This window comes from Metarhizium brunneum, chromosome 7 (genome assembly GCF_013426205.1).
Source record: "Metarhizium brunneum chromosome 7, complete sequence".
NCBI classification, from domain to species: domain Eukaryota; kingdom Fungi; phylum Ascomycota; class Sordariomycetes; order Hypocreales; family Clavicipitaceae; genus Metarhizium; species Metarhizium brunneum.
The window spans coordinates 2,232,113-2,249,128 of NC_089428.1; the positions used below are offsets into that span (position 1 = coordinate 2,232,113).

The window sequence follows — 17,016 nt, forward strand, 5'->3', positions numbered from 1 at the left end:
CTCTGTAGTCAAATGAAATTACACGCATGATACAAGTATCGTGCAAGCGTAAAATCTAAAACAGTATTGGGCTGTACCGGGCCAAAGACAGTAAATACAAATATAGTACTTGACGTGAATGTTTACATCCGTCTGCGTCGTGGGGCAAGGATGCAATTCCATCCGCGCCATTGCCATTTTGCGTCTTTTCGTAGCTCAGAATCGACATGCACAATGCACACCGCTTTCGACGCTCACTTCAGAGTCTAGACATGGATTCGCTACTTCCAACTGCCACTCCTATTGTACATCACGATTCCCTTTTCCTGCATCGCAACACCAGCCATACCGTCCACGACTCTTGCATATTCCTGCCTGGCCTTCTTGCTCAAAATAAAAAATGCGCTACAAGTCGTCGTAAAAATGCAAAACAACAAAATAAACGCCTCCCCACCCCCGTCGACTTTTTGCTTGACGCCCACGATCAAAACAAGGCTCCAACGCAGCAAATCACCAGCCCAAACAGCAACAAGTGAATATTTTGTTTTCCCCAACCCCCATACATGTCATGTTGTATAAAAGTAATAAATGAGTCGTGGCTTCGTAACATCGTTATCCCGTTTTCGACATGGATTTTTTTTTTCTTTGTCGTCGGCGCTTTCGAATATCCGTCACACCAAGCCGAGCATACCCTACGCCACGGCAGCCTGGCTGGTATCGACCTCGCCACCACCCGGCTTCGAATCCGCCATCAATGTGTCCTCCAGCTGCGATGAATCCGTGGTAAACGACATCATCACCGAGTCCTTACGATCTGCCACTGGCCCCGAACTGCTTTGCGATGACCCGACCAGTCCGTTGGTGGTGCATAATTGGTACTCCCCATCGCCCTTGCCCTTGGGTTCGATAATGCCTTCGTCCAAGGCCCACTGCGCCAGTAGCCCATCCGCTCCAAGAACCGGTCCTTCTCCCTTTTCCATGTGGCGTCCTACGTGCTCTGTCCATTCATCCCATGCATTCGCTCCGTCAAACTCCTTTCGGCAGTCTGGTTTTGGACATGCTGCTCGTTGCGGAGGTTGGCGCCGTGTGACTAAGCATGATTGTTGCATCTCCTTGACCTGTGCATCCCAGTCTGACTGTAACTGCCCGTCTCCTTGTGATATCGCTCGCTTGATCTGGAAGGGGGCGTGCATTCGCCGCAAATGTTGCGTAAACAAGTCTTTTCTGTTGAACTCGTTGCCCTTGCCTTCTGCCGCCGTCTGCGGGCAAGCAGAACAGCGATAATACTGTAAGCAGAGATGCTGGGAGGCAATGTGCCGCTTCCACTCGTTCTTGGACCCAAAGGTACTGGTACAACCGGCAAAGGAAAATGCGCAAGGAAACGGTCTCGTGTGTGCAGCGGCAACATGCTTGCGAAGAGACGACGAGTCTTTAAATGGGGCATGACTACAGTGATTGCATCGATACTCTTGCTTAAAGACGGATCGCCGAGGACCCTTGGATTTTGAATTAGGTGTCATCTTAATATCCATCAACATTGCCGAATCATCAACCGCGACGTCGCTTGTGCCTTGAGGCAATCGAGGCGCCTCGTTGGACAACCCGCTAGGCAAGTTGGTTCGGGCTCTTTCCGCCACTGGGAGCGCCTCGTCGCTTCGATGGCGGACATGACTCAGCGCCTTGAGTTGCTCTGCTGCTTCCTGCATTTCCGCGGAGTCTTCCACATCGTCCTTGGGCTTTTGAGTCCCGAGACCAAAAGCTGCCTGCGAGGAGCTGCTCTGCGGCAGCGATTCGGGGTGATCCCGAGTGGCAGAGGAGAGGTAAAGGTGGTCGTGGCGTTCAGCGTCCCGGTGTGCTACCCTCGCAGGTGTGCCAGCCGCCAGTTCTCTCGCCTCCAACAATATTCTGCCGTCCTCAACCTCCTTTGCAGATGGCCGAACGCCGGCGGGCCCAACCAGCCTTTCATACAGATGAAGCATATTGTGGGAGCTCACGTATCCGAGGAAGCAACACACTTTGTCGTGCTGCACAACACTCCATATTGAATGGGGCATGGAAATGAGCAGCATCGTTGGTGGGCCTAGAAACATTCCCTCTACCGAAATCTTGGACCCAAGTGGTGGCGTATTTTGGAGCCACTGATTGAAATATGACATATCGGTACTTGCATCGCCAACAAATGTCGTACAAACCAGTATGCGAGCTTCGTCAAATCGGATGTCTGCCACAGACTCCGGATCAATAAGGTGATCCTCGCGTGCTCGAGGGGCCTGGCCGTCAGATGCTTCACCGCCGTTTTGAGTTGGCCTAGCGTGCCGCGACGCCAGAGGCGCCATGATGAGATGCTGACTTTGGCCAGGTGTCAACGTAAATAACAGCGGCAATTGGCCTTGCATAGGCGCGCCCGGTGTGTGGTTCGGAGGCCTAGTAGCTTGTGCATTTTGGAGCTGCCTCTGTGCCACTACTTCCTCGTAGAGCCGATTGACGCCAAAGGGTCGTCCACTGTGCAATTTTTGCAAAGCTTCAATTAGATTAGCTGTAAAGGAGTGGCTTCCCTGTTCTCTTGAGCCGTGTTCAGGAGTGAATGCGGCGATGCCCTGTTTTATGCCATGACTGCCTGCGGTCGGAGGATCAGCTGTCGCGCAAGAGTCCAGTAGCAGAAGAATATCAGACTGTGCATCTTCGAATAAGCATCTGACTCCGTCCCACTTGAGCTTAGCAGCATCGTCACGGCCATTGCTGTACATCAAATAGTCAGACATTGCCACGGGTACGCCATAGCCAGCTCAACGAGACTTACCAAGCCCAGTACAAATGGCCATCGACACCAACATAGCCATGCCCCGCATAGTATATTATCAACAGGTGGTTCGGCCGGGCATTCTCAAGAAATGATGCCATTTGCACACCAAGTTTGATACTCGGGTTTGGTACAGTGGGGATTTGCCAGCGTTGAGTGGCGTAGTTGTATTTATTTTGCAATACTTGCTCGAAGGCGACAACGTCGTCATCCACAGAATGATCCTCCTCCCAGCTCAAGAGCAAAACAGAGACATCTCCGTACGGCGGTTTTTCGGTTTGGCGCTGAATCAACATGGCAGCATCCTGGAGGTGTCGGGCAAAGGACTCAAAGTCCTGTCGTTCGGAAAGCGGCACATCATGGGCTGTATAATGCTGACTCTGTGACAGCTGGGCATCGTGTTAGCTGGGTTGTGCCGCAAGCATGCTGAAGAAGGAAGACTGGGCAGTATTCCAGAATGGCGGAGGTGTTTCACAGCTCACCGATGGTTCGTGGGTGTACTGGGCAGTGGCAGCAACGGCGGCAGCAACGGCGGCAGTCGTGGCCGTGGCCGCAGCTGTAGCTGTAGCTGTAGCTGTAGCTGTAGAAGAAGCAGAGGCGGTACTGGGCACAGCAGGCGGAGGATTGGCGGCCGGCGAAGCATTGACTTTTGGAGCCAACTTCCTCTTTTTTGTAGTTGGCTCCATGGACAGGTGAGCCGCGGAGACGGCGGCAGTAGAATTGGCGAAGCGCAATTGGCGACAAAGAGAAAACAAAGCAAGAGAGGGAAATAAAAAGAGTACGAGAGAGTCGTCGTATCGGGGACCAAACGAGGTGGAGCGGGTTGGTTGGTGCCGGTGCAATGCGATGAAGAGGCGGATGAAATGGGTCACGGTGGCACTGCAAACTTTCCAGGCCAGCACAAGGCGGAACCGGCCTGATTAGACTTGACACGAAAAGATTGACGGCACAAGGCCAGGCAGCTCAGCAGCAGACCAGAGAGAGAACAAGAAGGCTGCCAGCAGTTCCATTGATTGGCCTCAAAGCCTGCGCCGGGAGAATTGGCCAGCGAGGGAAAAGAAGGAGCGGAGAGGGAGTGGGTTTCCAAGGCTGCAGATGAGGGCAAAAGTCGACAGGCTGTGGGCGAGGCTGCCACCAAAACGGCCAAGGGCATTTCCGCATGAGCTGAGCTGAGGAGGCGAGCAGAAAATGGAGCAAAGAATCAATGGCAGCAGAAGGGCGTGAGCTGGCTGAAGGAGTGGGTTCGAACAAGAGAGAGGGCTTGGAGGCTGCGTGGAGAGCTGGCGTGGCCGTCGTGGACACGCGAGGCCTGCTTGCTTCGTTGATTGATTGCTTGATTGCTTGCTTGCAAATACATAATCGGCCTGGTCCACCGGACCTCGTCGTCACCCAGCTTGAAGCCGAAAACAGGGCGCAGATCCCGAGGACAGACCGGCAAGGCAAACGAAGAACACATGCATCAACCAACGACCCCCGTCAATAAGAGCCCAGAGCAGCTGCGCGAAGCAGACGCAGGCGCAGAGCCAGACGCAGAAGCATCAATGTTCAACGTTGAGAGGCGCCGCTGGAGCAGCAGCGGCCACCAGGTGCTAAACGTGCTGAATCTTCTCTCGTCGATGTAAAGGTGTCTCTAGTGTGGGGGCCATGCGCTGCCATTGGCCCATAGCCGAGGCTGTTGAGTGGTCCAGCCGGGCAAGCCAAGCTTTCAATGTTGAACGCAGCCGTGGGATTGTGGGGTCTAGCCAGACATGCAAGATTCTACACCCATTTGACCTTGGGCCATCTTCACCCGGATGGTGGAATGCGTAAACCAGTGAAACTTGGAAATACCAGACCGGACGGCTGAGCGAGTGCTGCCTTCACCGTCGACTGGTTTCCATGCGCCACTCCCTGGTATACTACATATCTTGACGTTGCAGCGCTCGTGTTCGAAGCTGACAGACCGATCAACCGTTGAGCAACATGTTCCCCAAGCATCGTGGAATCCAAACTTGGCATCCAATCTAGCTCTGCATCTGACGTCTTGCGCCATTGGTGCTCCCGCTCGTCCAGGCCTGCAAGGTTAGTACCAATATCACCTACTCCGTACTGAACTCTCCAGCTCAGCTCAGCCCAACTTGGCCAACGACAAGATCCGCAGCCGACCACCAGGCATTGCATGCCTTGCCTCGTCTCAGCCAACATTGCCGTCCTATTACTCCATCATGCAGTTGCAGTTCAAGGCCAACGTACTCCGTACCAAGCCGTGCGGCGAGTAATAAAGACGCTATGCTCCGTCTCACCGAGCAACATCCAGAAGCCCCAGGGTTGGCGCATCCTAGCCGTCAAGGCAACCAATTGCGTATAGTATTGCTTCGGGGCCATACACCGTGTCCACAGCATACCCGCAGATCTGGCACAACCAGGATGCCCAATTCACCCAAAGATTGTTGTTATTTGGTTGGGTCGCTGGCATCAATAGCCTCTTGAGAGCGGCCAGCCGAGACAACGGAATGGGTGCAGAAAGCATCGACCAGCTGCTTGAACGCCATGCATTTGTCGGCTTGCAACGCAAATCACCTCTCCTATGCACTTTTGACCGGTGTACTCGGCATGGAGTACTACTACATCTTTCCAGGTTCGGCACTTCGCGGTCGATCGAACACCCGTTTTCTGATCATCCTGGTGCCCAACGGCAGCCTCATTGAACCAAGGTTGCCACAACCCCAACAGCAAAACGGCGCAGGAACCTCAGAGCCCGAGGCGGTGAGCCTGTGTGAGGGCCACGATGCCCAGGTACTCCGTAGATAGACGGTGATATGGTAAAGCCACCTAGACGCCTTGTGCCGCAGCATAATGAAATAGATTGACATTGTTCATGGGCTCGATCTACGTATGTACTGTCCAGGCGAAACATGAGCAAATGTTTTGAAATGTCGATCTGGACAGGCACCAGGACAGGGATAAGATGGAGGAAAACAGGTCGATTATAAACCTCTTTGGGCTAATGGAAGCATCCAGCAGACTAGTTTTGTGGCTTGCTTGACACGGCCAGTTGAATAGGTTCTGTATCCGCTGGGATATCCTTGGGGAATGCATTCAACACCATCACCACCCTGCGGCGAGGCACAGCCACAACAACCATGACCCAGGCCAACCATGTGCAAGCGGAGACTGTTCGAACCACTGAAAGTTGTCAGATGAAAACAGGCAACAAGAAGAATTTTTTGACAACAGCCAATCAACCATGGGTATCGTCACGGCCTTGGGATGACAGCTTGTAGCATAATCCTGGCAGCCAAGCCAAGATCCAAAACCGCCGACATGGTCACCAGACTGCGAACAGCCATGCGTGTGGTTGAGGGAACATCCGAAGTGTTGCATCAAGAACTGCCAAGAGTTGAAACAAAGTATATACCTCTTTACCTGCCCAATGGCTCGTGGAGACTCGCTTACTTAAGAAAATTGTATGGCAGAAGAGTCCCCACGAGCCATTGGGCAGCTACAGGGATTGGCTCATGCCAACTGGGCCCTGTGATAGGCTCTTGTGATGCTTACTGTACATTGTACAAGAGCGCATTCGTACAGAGTACATCATCCTGTTGGGATCCAAAAACACGAACCAAAGGACTCCACTGGTACCTTACTTGGTGTTCCTGATTTCCTGATTTTCAAACTGCTCTAACAAACTAGCGCGGTGCCTGGGCGATTTCCCCATCTACTGGTGGCCTCGCCGCTCGGAGTCAACGGCTTTGCATCTTGACAGGGTATGTTGCAAACCAGTCGCCCCGAGATGAAGACCTGGCTTCGTCCCCGTTCGATAGCAAGGCACAGCCTCTCTGGTTGCAGGTCGCGCCATGTGATAATAGCTTGCATGGTCTGTCGCTGCTACTCTCGTGAGTGATTCATCGAACACTTCGGATACTCTCTAGGGCCGGCATGACAGCCTCAGGCCAAGCCTCGTATGCTGCGTCACGCGCCGGGGTTGCCGGATAGCTCTTGCCTATGACAAGGTTCCGCCCCTGCCCAAGAATCTTGAACCTCTACTCCGTACGCTGACGGTTCTCCGCCCCTGCCCATTTCCATCTCACAACCTTCCCGCAGCATCGTCGAGATATTGACCAAAGCCTTTGCTAGACCATTCTATTCTAGCGACAAGGCTGCGTCACAAGTTGCACGACCAAGTTCCAAGTTCGGCGACAGGGGCCACTAACAACGGGCAGGTCCGTCCTTGTTCTAGGTCAGTTTGGGCCGAGTGGCGCTGCAGAACTTGCCCCGCTGAGAGGAGCATCTGAGCCCACCCCGCCTCTGCCTTTTGCCGCCAAGCGGGAATCTCTGCTCTGCCTCTCTGACTGCGTTGCGTCACGACACCTTTGCAGCAAATGTGGCGGCATCTTTGCGCCCCCGATTAACTTTGTCTTGCTCTCTGCCCTCTAGCACGTTCAACTTTACTTCCAACGGCCAGGCACAGCCGACAACCACACCCCGCCATCCGCACATCAGAGTCACTCTGTGCAGCCTAAAGGCCCAGATTCGCGATACCGCCCAGACCCTTTTCCATTGCTCAACTTTCGAAGAACTCCTGATCTGAGCCTCATAGTCCCGCCATGGATGCTTACGGCGTCCGTCGCAAGGACACCACCAAGGGCCCGCCGTTGCGCGTACTCTCTCTAGGTGGGTTTTTATTCTACTTAGACTTCGGCGTATCCCTCTTTTTCAAGAAAATCAGAAAAACACTATACTAATTATTCTGCAGACGGAGGAGGCGTGCGCGGATACTCTATGCTCATCATTGTACAAGAGCTCATGCACAGAACGTTTGTCGAAGTTGAAGGCCGAGCCCCCCGACGTCATGAAATCCCGAAGCCCTCCGACCATTTCGACCTCATCGTCGGCACCGGAACTGGCGGGCTGATCGCCCTGATGCTTGGTCGACTGCGCCTAGATCTGGAAACATGCAAAGAATTATATGTACGGATGACAAGAGTCGTCTTTGAGACAGACAAGACTTTTGCTGGCATCCCCTATCGATCGACGCTGTTCAAAGCCAGCAAGCTTGAGGAAGCGATACAGCAGGCCGTGCAAGAACACACCATCTACGAGAAAGAAGGAAATGACGGCCAGGAAGCACATGACCTTGTCAGTCCACTTAACGCTGCGCAATACTCCAGCGCTTCACCTCGGCGCAATCCCAGCAATGCTAGTACCGTCAGCTTCAGTGCTCGCAGTCCATCGGCCCAAATGGCATCGCGACCTGCCTTCAACTCAAGATACGGCAACCCACATGCAAGACTATATGATGCGCGTGAAACACGGACCAAAACGTGAGTTGTTGAATTAAGACTGTTTATCTGGTCAACTTGTCCAACTAACTTGGCTTAGAGCCGTAACTGCCATCTACCAAGGATCTCCGCGCAACGCACCAGCAGCCATGTTGCGCTCATACGATTCACGACGCGAGCCACCGCCCGAATTTGATTGCAAGATTTGGCAAGCAGGGCGCGCGACCAGCGCCATCGGCCTGGCATTCAAGCCCATACGTATTGGACAATCTATTTTCCACGATGACGGCGTGGGGACCTTCAACCCGGCGCCCGACGCATTGGATGAAGCAGTGATCAACGAGTGGCCAGGCCGTGAGATTGGAGTCTTTGTCAGTGTTGGAACCGGACGGCGGCCGAAGTCGAGTGACTCGAATCAACATGTGTGGTACGAAGGGTTCCTCGGGGAGTTTGCAGAAGCTCGAAGACGACTCATATCAAAAATCGAAGGATGCGAAAAGATTCATGAATACATGGTACGGGAACACCTTACGAAGCGGGGTGTCAATGTCGAGAATTACTATCGTCTCAACGTTGAAGTTGGTGTCGGCGAATTCGGCATGAATGAATGGCACAGGCTGGGAGATATCAGCACTAGCACACGCCGATACATGGCTCGCGAAGCGGAACAGAAGATGATTCACGGCATTACAAGCAAGCTAGCCAAGATTCTCAAGGCCAAGATCAGGTGGGAGCGAGCTCAGCAAGGCATTCCAGAACTGGTCAAGTCTACGTCGGCAACCAACTTCGAAATGCCGCTTGCCGTAGAGTTGCCTGGAGACGAACCGGTTGCTCCTCTCAGCCCTCCAAGCCGGTCATCTTTCGACTCCAGTCCCGACAGTCTACACATTGGCTCAAATCAGCTAGCATCTCCGCGCAGTTCACACGATCGAGTCCGTCCGGGCACGGGGAGCTCTCGACCAGGGCAAGCATCGCCTATTCCAGATGATCCCGATCGCCTCGTGGTATCATCGCCATCCCCGAATCAATATCAAAACGCCGCACACTCGGACAAAATCGCCATTATGAGTCCAGACGAGCATGCCCGACCTTCACCGCAGCAATTCGCAGTACCACCAACTCGGATTGAGCCGCCTCCCCTGCCACCCAAGACACCCCTGCCAGATAGCAATGGCCGCCATCGTCAGCCACAGCCGCCGACCACTCGGGTATCATCCGCATCTATCCCGCCATATCCCGTGGACGACGATGAACCACCGCCTCCTGTAAACATGGCTCGAAAACCCGAATATCGAGCGCACTAGTCAATTCGAAGGGGATACAGCCTTGAGGCAAAAATGAGTGCAAACGAGAAAAGCCATGATTGTCTCCGTCGCTGCTGTCGCGCAATTCTATGCTTTCGCATCGGCGTTTGGTGCAAAACTACTGGACTGGTTGCTAGGATTTACGTGTCTGTTTTCGTGCGGCTCGTCTTTGATCTTGTTTCCGCCGATACCACAAGTCGTTTGGTTCTTTAAAGAGCATACATTATAATCATGTTTCCCTGTATATACGCATTGGGTATGCGCAGGCTGAGCCGAGGTATTACCTTTATTTTGGGCAGATAGAGCTGGGATATGTGCGAATCTAGGCCCTTTGGCGTGGAGATATAATTGGACAACACAATCATTTGCTGCATTTTGATGGGTCATATGTAAATTAGGCGGTTAAGATACGATTGAAACTTTCGATTGCTGGATAATTGATACGTTGCATAAATGGCCCCCATGTAGAGCCAACAGCAATGCAGCTGATGGCTTGCATCAGTGTGCTTACATTTGGCAACCAACCCACATAAAGTAACATCGTTCCCAAGTGTTCTAGGCTCCTCCAAACCTACCAAGCTAAGGCGTATGGCACTGCCTTTGAGATCCAAGGCGATGTAATGATTCTGACTGTAGACACATGCGCCGGGGTCGAGTACCAGCTTCAGCGATTCGAGGCTACCCGTATCCAATAGCCTTGCGGAAAATACGATGACCGCTCACTGCAAATCACGGCGAGAATAGCACTCAAAGTTTAACAAGACTAGAAGCCGTAATTAACCACGCTGCAAAGTTCCTTCTTCGTCTCGGTTCTGAAGGTGGCACCGCCACCGATGTACTGCAGCATATCCCAAAAGTACCTACATAAGTAGGTACCTTGGGAATGTTGAGCGGGGACTGCATGATAAGACCAGCCAGAGAGAATGCGTTAGTTTCTTAGCAAGGATGTTTTACTTAGTTCTAGATACTACTTGACTTGTCATCTTCCCATGCACTCTCTGGGTACAACGCACAGCAAGGGGAACTGGGAAGCGTCGATTGTCGAGGTCGCAATGCAGGAGAAGATATTTCTTGAGCCAATTCCTTGTCAGCAGATGTTCAGTTTCAAAAGGACAATCTGAGATATAATTTATTGACGAACCCAGTCGATACACGTTGGACGACTCTAGGTTTTAAACTGCAATATCGAACGGTGATGAAAAGCGCGCAATGGTCCCGGGTAGGTAGCAACGTGGCAGATTTCGAGTATTTAAAGCTGGTATTATTGATGACTTTATGCTTAATTGTCCACGGAGCCTGTGCTGTAGGAATTAGACGGGAAATCCATTTATAAGTTTTTGAACCTGTCGGCTCTTTTCGTCTTGTATTTTTTTTTGTTTTGTCGTGATTGCAGCATCTGTTGCGGTAAAGAGACAGTGCTGCCAGTGACTGATCCCCGCAGAAGACGCTTGCGGGCGGTACCCCATCTGGCACCTTACCAGATACAGAAGATGCCATAGGATTCAAGCCCTGGCGGCACAAAGGTCTGGTTGCATGACACCACCCTGGCGCGGGTGTATGTGGGTTCTGTGTTGCGCTGTGCGGTTGTTTTTGTCTTGGTCGTTGGTCTCCTGCTTGTAACGGAATGGGAACAGAAATCAGAATCCTCAACGTCATCAAGGAGGGGGAAAGAGCACATAAGCCTGGGAGCATGCACGGAAGGCAGGAGCATCCTGAATGGTTTGTGCGCTCCTTCCTTCCTTTATGCATGTTGTAGGATTGTACGAAGCACGTGTCGTCCACATCACCTCCCAAAGTTCGAACTTGTCGCCTCGTCTTCTGTACATCCCGCTCTCTGTTCTCCGTAACTACCCCGTGCATTCTAATTTAGACGCCTTCCAAGGTTCCAGCCTCCGATCAAGGGTCAGCTACCACCCGAACCAAGACCAAGGCCAACTGCTCTACTGGTCCACTTCCCGACTCGATCCATCCGTCCCATCTTACCGCCGACTCATTCACGCTCGCTCGTTCGCTCGTCGGCTCGTTCTCGCCCTCGACTGCTTGTCCCGCTTCTCATTCGTCCCTTGGCTTGACCTTGCAGCAAAGTGCGCAGATGCCCAGTCAACCGGCTTGCTGGCCACGAAACGGACCACTTGGCTCCCGCCTGTCAGAACCATTTGCCCAGAGCCTCAACTGAACACGAGTAGTACTAGTACTCCGTCTCTTGGTAGAGAGCCTGAGCACCAGTCAAGAACTTGGTCATCTCATTCTCGCCTCCCAGTGGCCCATTCGCTACCCCTTTGGCTCGCCCCTTTGGCGTTGCTTGTGCTTGGCCTGCCCGATCCTCGAGTCTCTTAAAAAGTCTCCACCAGCTGTTTGTCTTGCTGGTATTTTCCCTTGCCCCTCTCCGCATCTTGCACAGAGGCATCTTTTCGCGCAGAAATAAAGACGAATCCAGTCCTCCTGCTTTCACACACGCCGCCTCCGAGAATCTACGATTACCCGACAGCGCGTAGCCTAGTTGTATCCACCCCCATCAGCCCTATCTACGTGCTTTAGCTGGGCAGTGGTTCTCCGTTCAGCCGGTCGCGTGGCAGGACGACTCATATAGCATCGACCGACCCTCAGCCAGGGCTTCGGAAACGCTTGCAACTGGGGCTTCTGGCCGTCACTTTCAGGTCACAGCGCCTTGGCGCGTTCCGAGTCTATGGTAACCGTTCACTACACCCAAGGTGGATAGAGAGCATGGCCTCCGAAAGCTTGCAGCTGCACGGGGCTCAGCCGCACCCACACACGCCATCTCGTTCGCCTCCGACGGAAGGTGAAGCTCAGCCCGTCTTGGGGACGCAGGAGCGTGGCTTGGTATTTAAGACGAGATACCCTTCAGCATGCAAAGAGTGTCGGCGGAGGAAACAAAAGGTCAGTGTGATTTGTTGACAAGTGATGAAGCCGCCGATTTTGACTGTGTTGGGTCACCGCTTATGTGAGGGCGATCCGCCGCTTCAAAGCCTGATGCACACATGGGTTTGGCACATGATTCCATCCCTGGTTTGAGCATTTCAATACGTTCTGACAGGGCCTCCGGCTGTTCAGCGGCTCGGGTCTGATCTTGACGTCAGCCGCGGCTATAGACTACAGGGTTCAACGATACATAGGAGATACTCCATGGTTGATTAAGCATGCCCAAAGCTCTGGTGTCAAAACTACATCTCAGATCCCTTTTCCGACATGACCATTACTCTTGCAAAGCGCCTTCAACTCCTGCTTCCAGCCATTGACAGACAGTTTCAACCTTTACAACCTGTGTTTTATGCCTGTGTTTTATGCCTGCTTCAGGCTCGCTTGGCCATCCGCCCATATTTTGTCAATAGTAAAGCCGCCCAAAACACGAGTCGCGGATTGCTAATGCCATGTATATAAAATAGTGCTCACTGACTCACCCTTGCACCAACTGTGCCCGCCGTTTCCCCCAACCCACTTGCGAGTATGGCGTCGCCAAGGTCAAAAGGTATGGAATTGCGGAAAGAAACCATTTCAACTCCACCCGGCACAGCATGATCCATGACTGATGAAGATGGTCTCCGATACCCCTGTTCAATGGCATCCACTCATTGCAGACTAGCTGGCCGGCAGGTAAATATCGACATATATACGGGGCAAGGAAATGTTAACGATGAACTTCTCACATAGGACTTGGTCGAGTCCTCCAGGCTCTAAAGAAAACACCCAACAGGCCGGTTCTGGCTTATATTCCCACCTTGATATGGACTCGGTCCATGATGCCATTCTCGATGTTGAGGGTCGACTGGACTTGGGAGATGCGTATGACAATGCCTTTGGCATACAGACAAAAGCGCTGCCTCAGGGTTACCGTCTCATCTACCGGGAGCAACCAGTTTACTCTATGGAGGATGAACCGTGGTCCGGGGGCAAACCTTTCATGATGAAGTTTCGAGACAAGTCGGGTCTTTTGAAAGATCGGAACCTCATCGAATTGGTCCAGTACATTATGCAAACTCGATTACGCGTTGCAAATCGCATTGTCCAGGATGAATGGGAGATTGATGGCAGGCAATTGATCCGGGCATTGCATGCACCGGATCAACCCGGCAAGAACATCTCGAGCTTTGAAGATCAGATGCAGCGTCTACCCATGGCGCCAACAAAAATGAACAAGGAACTTGTCCGAACTCGTATGTCTTGGCACCAGACCACAAGGAAGGGCTTGCATTACATCCGGCTGACACGTCATGACAGATCTTCAACTCTTGAGTCGATTCAAAGCCTCGCTGGATGGAAGTCCACGGCCGAAGAATCGATTCATGAAGCACTGGATTCCATATTCGATCCAGGATCGACTTGTTCTGCATATAGTTCTTTGCACCACGGCGAGTTTCCTCCACGAGACTGGTCGATTGCCAAAAGTTCTTCTCCACATTCACAGGGCCACGGCGGCGCAAATGCTTAATGAGTACATTAGCTCTCCGACTTTGTGCACAAGCGACTCGGCCATGCTTGCAGTCATGCAACTGATTCTGACATCGTGGTACTGGAGCAGCACTGAGGAATTGCACGCTCACATGACGGGGTTTAAGAAGATGATTCAACTCCGGGGAGGTTGTCAGAACCTCGGCATGGAAGGCTTTACCAGTAAAATTGCACTGCTGTGAGTCACATGACGCCCCCTCAAGAATATTGTATGGAAAACCGCAAGTCAAAAGAAATGCTGACCCACATTTCCTAGCAATGATGCTGTGATTGCTCTATGTCACGACACGCAATCTGTCATGTTTGGCCAACCTGGATTCGAATTCGATGACCCTTTTCGAGTGCCACTGCAAGTAAATTTCAACTCACCGTTCCTCTTCAATTGTCCGCCATTTCTCATTCCATCGTCTTCGTTACGACTGCACGTGAAGACTGCGGAAATTCTGGACAGCATGCGGCGCCTGCTGCAGGCAGTAGTCGAGCTACCGGATGATACAGATGATGCACAGCTAAACACGGTTCACGTAATGGCAGCATCGATGGTTGCTTACCTGGGGCAGTTGCCCGATCAAGTCGTCTTGGAGTCTGATGGTGGTCGTGATCTTGCATCTGACATGTCCACAGGCCAAAAGCGAAAGCGAGAGGAGTTTGATGATTCAGCGATGTCAACGAGGAGGTTGTCTGTTGCAGATTCTGTTGGGGGCAGGTCGTGTGATGATCCGCCTGACATGGTGTATCTTTGTGTTCGACTGACGGCTCTAATCTGGGCTAGGGCTATTTTTGAACGGATTCCTACTCGAGAAGTGTGTAGTGAAACGGAATTTATCCGCATTTGGAGCTTTGCATGGGCGGCTGGGCTGGACAGGTGGTCATCGTTGAGCGGCATCTACGCATGGATGAACATTGCGATTGCGCCGCTGTGCCACGCCACGATCCATGCGAGAATGGTCAAGACATTGACAGTAACGACTTTTACGTACATGGGCACTGAGAACTGGCATGTTGCCGCTGAAATTGCGTCTGCGGCATTGAAAGTGCAGGCGTGGTTGCGAAAGGGCAAGGAAACCAAACCCAGTGGTGCAGTGAGCGGCGCTTTTGGAGGCGAAAAGGCCATTGAAGATTTTGGATTTGCATTCAAAGAAAATATGCCGGATTTGCCGGATCACCGATATGAGAACCAAGTTCGGGAGGCGGAGGTTGAGGAGTAAGTATTCGCATGGGGCTATTGGGAGGCGTTCACAATTAGATATCTCCATTGGGCACCTGGGCAGTGTCTTGACTGATGGCCTCACGACTCTATTTGGGCGTGGCTATCCCGTCATCAGCGTTTGCATCGAGGACATGGCCATGGCATGGTCGCTTCCCCTCGCCGGCCGTTGTTTACTGGGCCAGATGCTGCTCTTGCTATTCGCCACGCGAAACTGCATGTTGTGCGATTGGATGTGTAACCAACTGTTGGTCAGTTCGGTATTCAGCTGCCGCATGTACAAGTATGCGTAAGTTTCGGTTGAAACCGACTTTTATCTGCAGCCATATTGTAGTAGCGAGTCAAATGGGCTGGGCATGTCAACACGGCCATGGGCAGAGTGCCAAGTTAGGCCAGATGACACGATGAAAAGAGCGCCGTTGCGTGGAATCTGTCTGTCACGTCTCCTCATCATGTTTGCGGTGTGTACCTGGCATTCACCGAGGCTGGCTGGCTGCTTGTATGCGGCCAGTACTGGGACAATGGCACATGTTTGTCTTTTGTTGGACGGGCATGATGTAACATGGTGCATGGATCAAAAAGCGCCGTGGCAGTCTGAAAAGCAGGACAGTTACACGGAGCCAGTCTTCAAACAAGACTGGGACGGCGAGGCAGACGGGTCGAAGCGGCTCGTGGGCACCAATGGGCGCAAGGCAGACGTGGAAGCGAAATGAAACGGCGATTTGGACGTTGCTCGGTTGTTGATTCACGGCCATGTCTGGTGCGAGCCATCTACTAGCCGTCAGCGACTTATAAAAGCCGCATCATGGTGTGCATGTTGCATCCACGGACGAGTCGCCACGTCAGTCCGATTGACAGCATAAGGTGCGACAGCAGCAAGCAAACAGCACTGGCAGCCATGCCACCACTCACCCGCGGCCCTTGGCGAAGACGCACGAGGACGAGCCAATAACCAGCGACACGTCCTGCCACATCGATGTCCTCTCGTCGGCATGCGCAGGCAAAGCTGCATGCAGTGCCACGCTGTCGCGCGTCGTCGCCCTTCCCCGCGCTGCTGGCCAAAATCGACATATAGACCGCATTGGCCTATCACGGAAACCATGAGCTGTATACTCCGTACCAGTCTTCGAGAAGCCATCCACCTGCCGCAAGCTTTTGTTCGATTCATCACCGACCCAGGTCTCTTGAAAGGCGTTTTCCAAGCAATACCTACCATCAGAGCCGCGTTCACCACGATTGATACTTGCCACCAGCCGTTGGCAAATTCCCAAAAAAGAGAGCACAATCCGTCCTTGGCGCTCTACACTTTTCCCACCGGCCGTCAACCATTGTTGAACAGCAAGCCAAGACACTCGCCATCAGTCCCTTTTTCCTGATCATGGCGCCGTTTCCCCCGCGGTCGAGGTGCGTGTCGCCGCTGCGGCGAGCGAGAACGAGGGAGGTGGACGGGCTGCCGCTGCGGCGGTTCGGGAGCGGCGTCGCCCGGGCCCTGCGGAGGAGGGGCGCGGATGGCGACGATGCCGTGGCGGCCGCGGTGAGCATGTGTGTCGAGCAGCTGTATCGGTTTGAGGAGCTGGCCTGACGGCTGCGTTGTTGCGGGTGATTTGTCCACGATGGGATACCGTTGGCGAACCTAGCAAGGGCGCAGGGCCAGGACCAACGCTGGATAATGTGCTACGACGTGGAATATTTTACGAACAAAACAAGGCGAAAGGACGGCAATCGATATTATTGGGTTTGATGGAAGATACTGGAAAGACAAAATATGTTACGGAGTAGAGGTACAGGGTAGCTAGTTGCTGCGAACAAGGCTTCTATCACGACTAATTTCTACTTGTGAACATGTTGACTGTGTTTTTTAACCACGTCACACAACTACCACTGGTGCACTTTTCACCTTGGCTGATGGAGGTCAAGTAGGCAGTTTGCTTCCACGGGGGCGGATATGTCGCCCGAGGCTGTCACACAGTAACGTGCATCGTTGTAAAAAGGGTCGTT

General features: G+C 52.8%; 4 protein-coding genes across 4 annotated transcripts; 3 read left to right on the top strand and 1 right to left on the bottom strand.

The window, feature by feature from the left end:
* Positions 1-671: 671 nt before the first annotated feature.
* Positions 672-3,465, bottom strand: G6M90_00g112200 (uncharacterized protein; the record flags this gene model as incomplete). Its single annotated transcript, XM_014684803.1, has 3 exons — positions 672-2,718; positions 2,780-3,168; positions 3,262-3,465. 3 exons carry the CDS (start codon positions 3,463-3,465, stop codon positions 672-674), a joined length of 2,640 nt encoding a protein of 879 aa, XP_014540289.1.
* Positions 3,466-7,365: 3,900 nt separating this feature from the next.
* Positions 7,366-9,344, top strand: G6M90_00g112210 (uncharacterized protein; the record flags this gene model as incomplete). The annotated part of the gene is made up of 3 exons (XM_014684804.1): positions 7,366-7,432; positions 7,515-8,082; positions 8,141-9,344. The coding sequence occupies 3 exons, from the start codon at positions 7,366-7,368 to the stop codon at positions 9,342-9,344; spliced, it is 1,839 nt and encodes a 612-aa protein (XP_014540290.1).
* A 3,742-nt stretch (positions 9,345-13,086) lies between these two features.
* G6M90_00g112220 (uncharacterized protein) lies at positions 13,087-15,019 on the top strand (the record flags this gene model as incomplete). Its single annotated transcript, XM_014684805.2, has 3 exons — positions 13,087-13,516; positions 13,581-13,989; positions 14,068-15,019. 3 exons carry the CDS (start codon positions 13,087-13,089, stop codon positions 15,017-15,019), a joined length of 1,791 nt encoding a protein of 596 aa, XP_014540291.2.
* A 1,377-nt stretch (positions 15,020-16,396) lies between these two features.
* On the top strand, positions 16,397-16,600 carry G6M90_00g112230 (uncharacterized protein; the record flags this gene model as incomplete). The annotated part of the gene is made up of 1 exon (XM_066131854.1): positions 16,397-16,600. The coding sequence occupies one exon, from the start codon at positions 16,397-16,399 to the stop codon at positions 16,598-16,600; it is 204 nt and encodes a 67-aa protein (XP_065987954.1).
* Between the last annotated feature and the right edge of the window lie 416 nt (positions 16,601-17,016).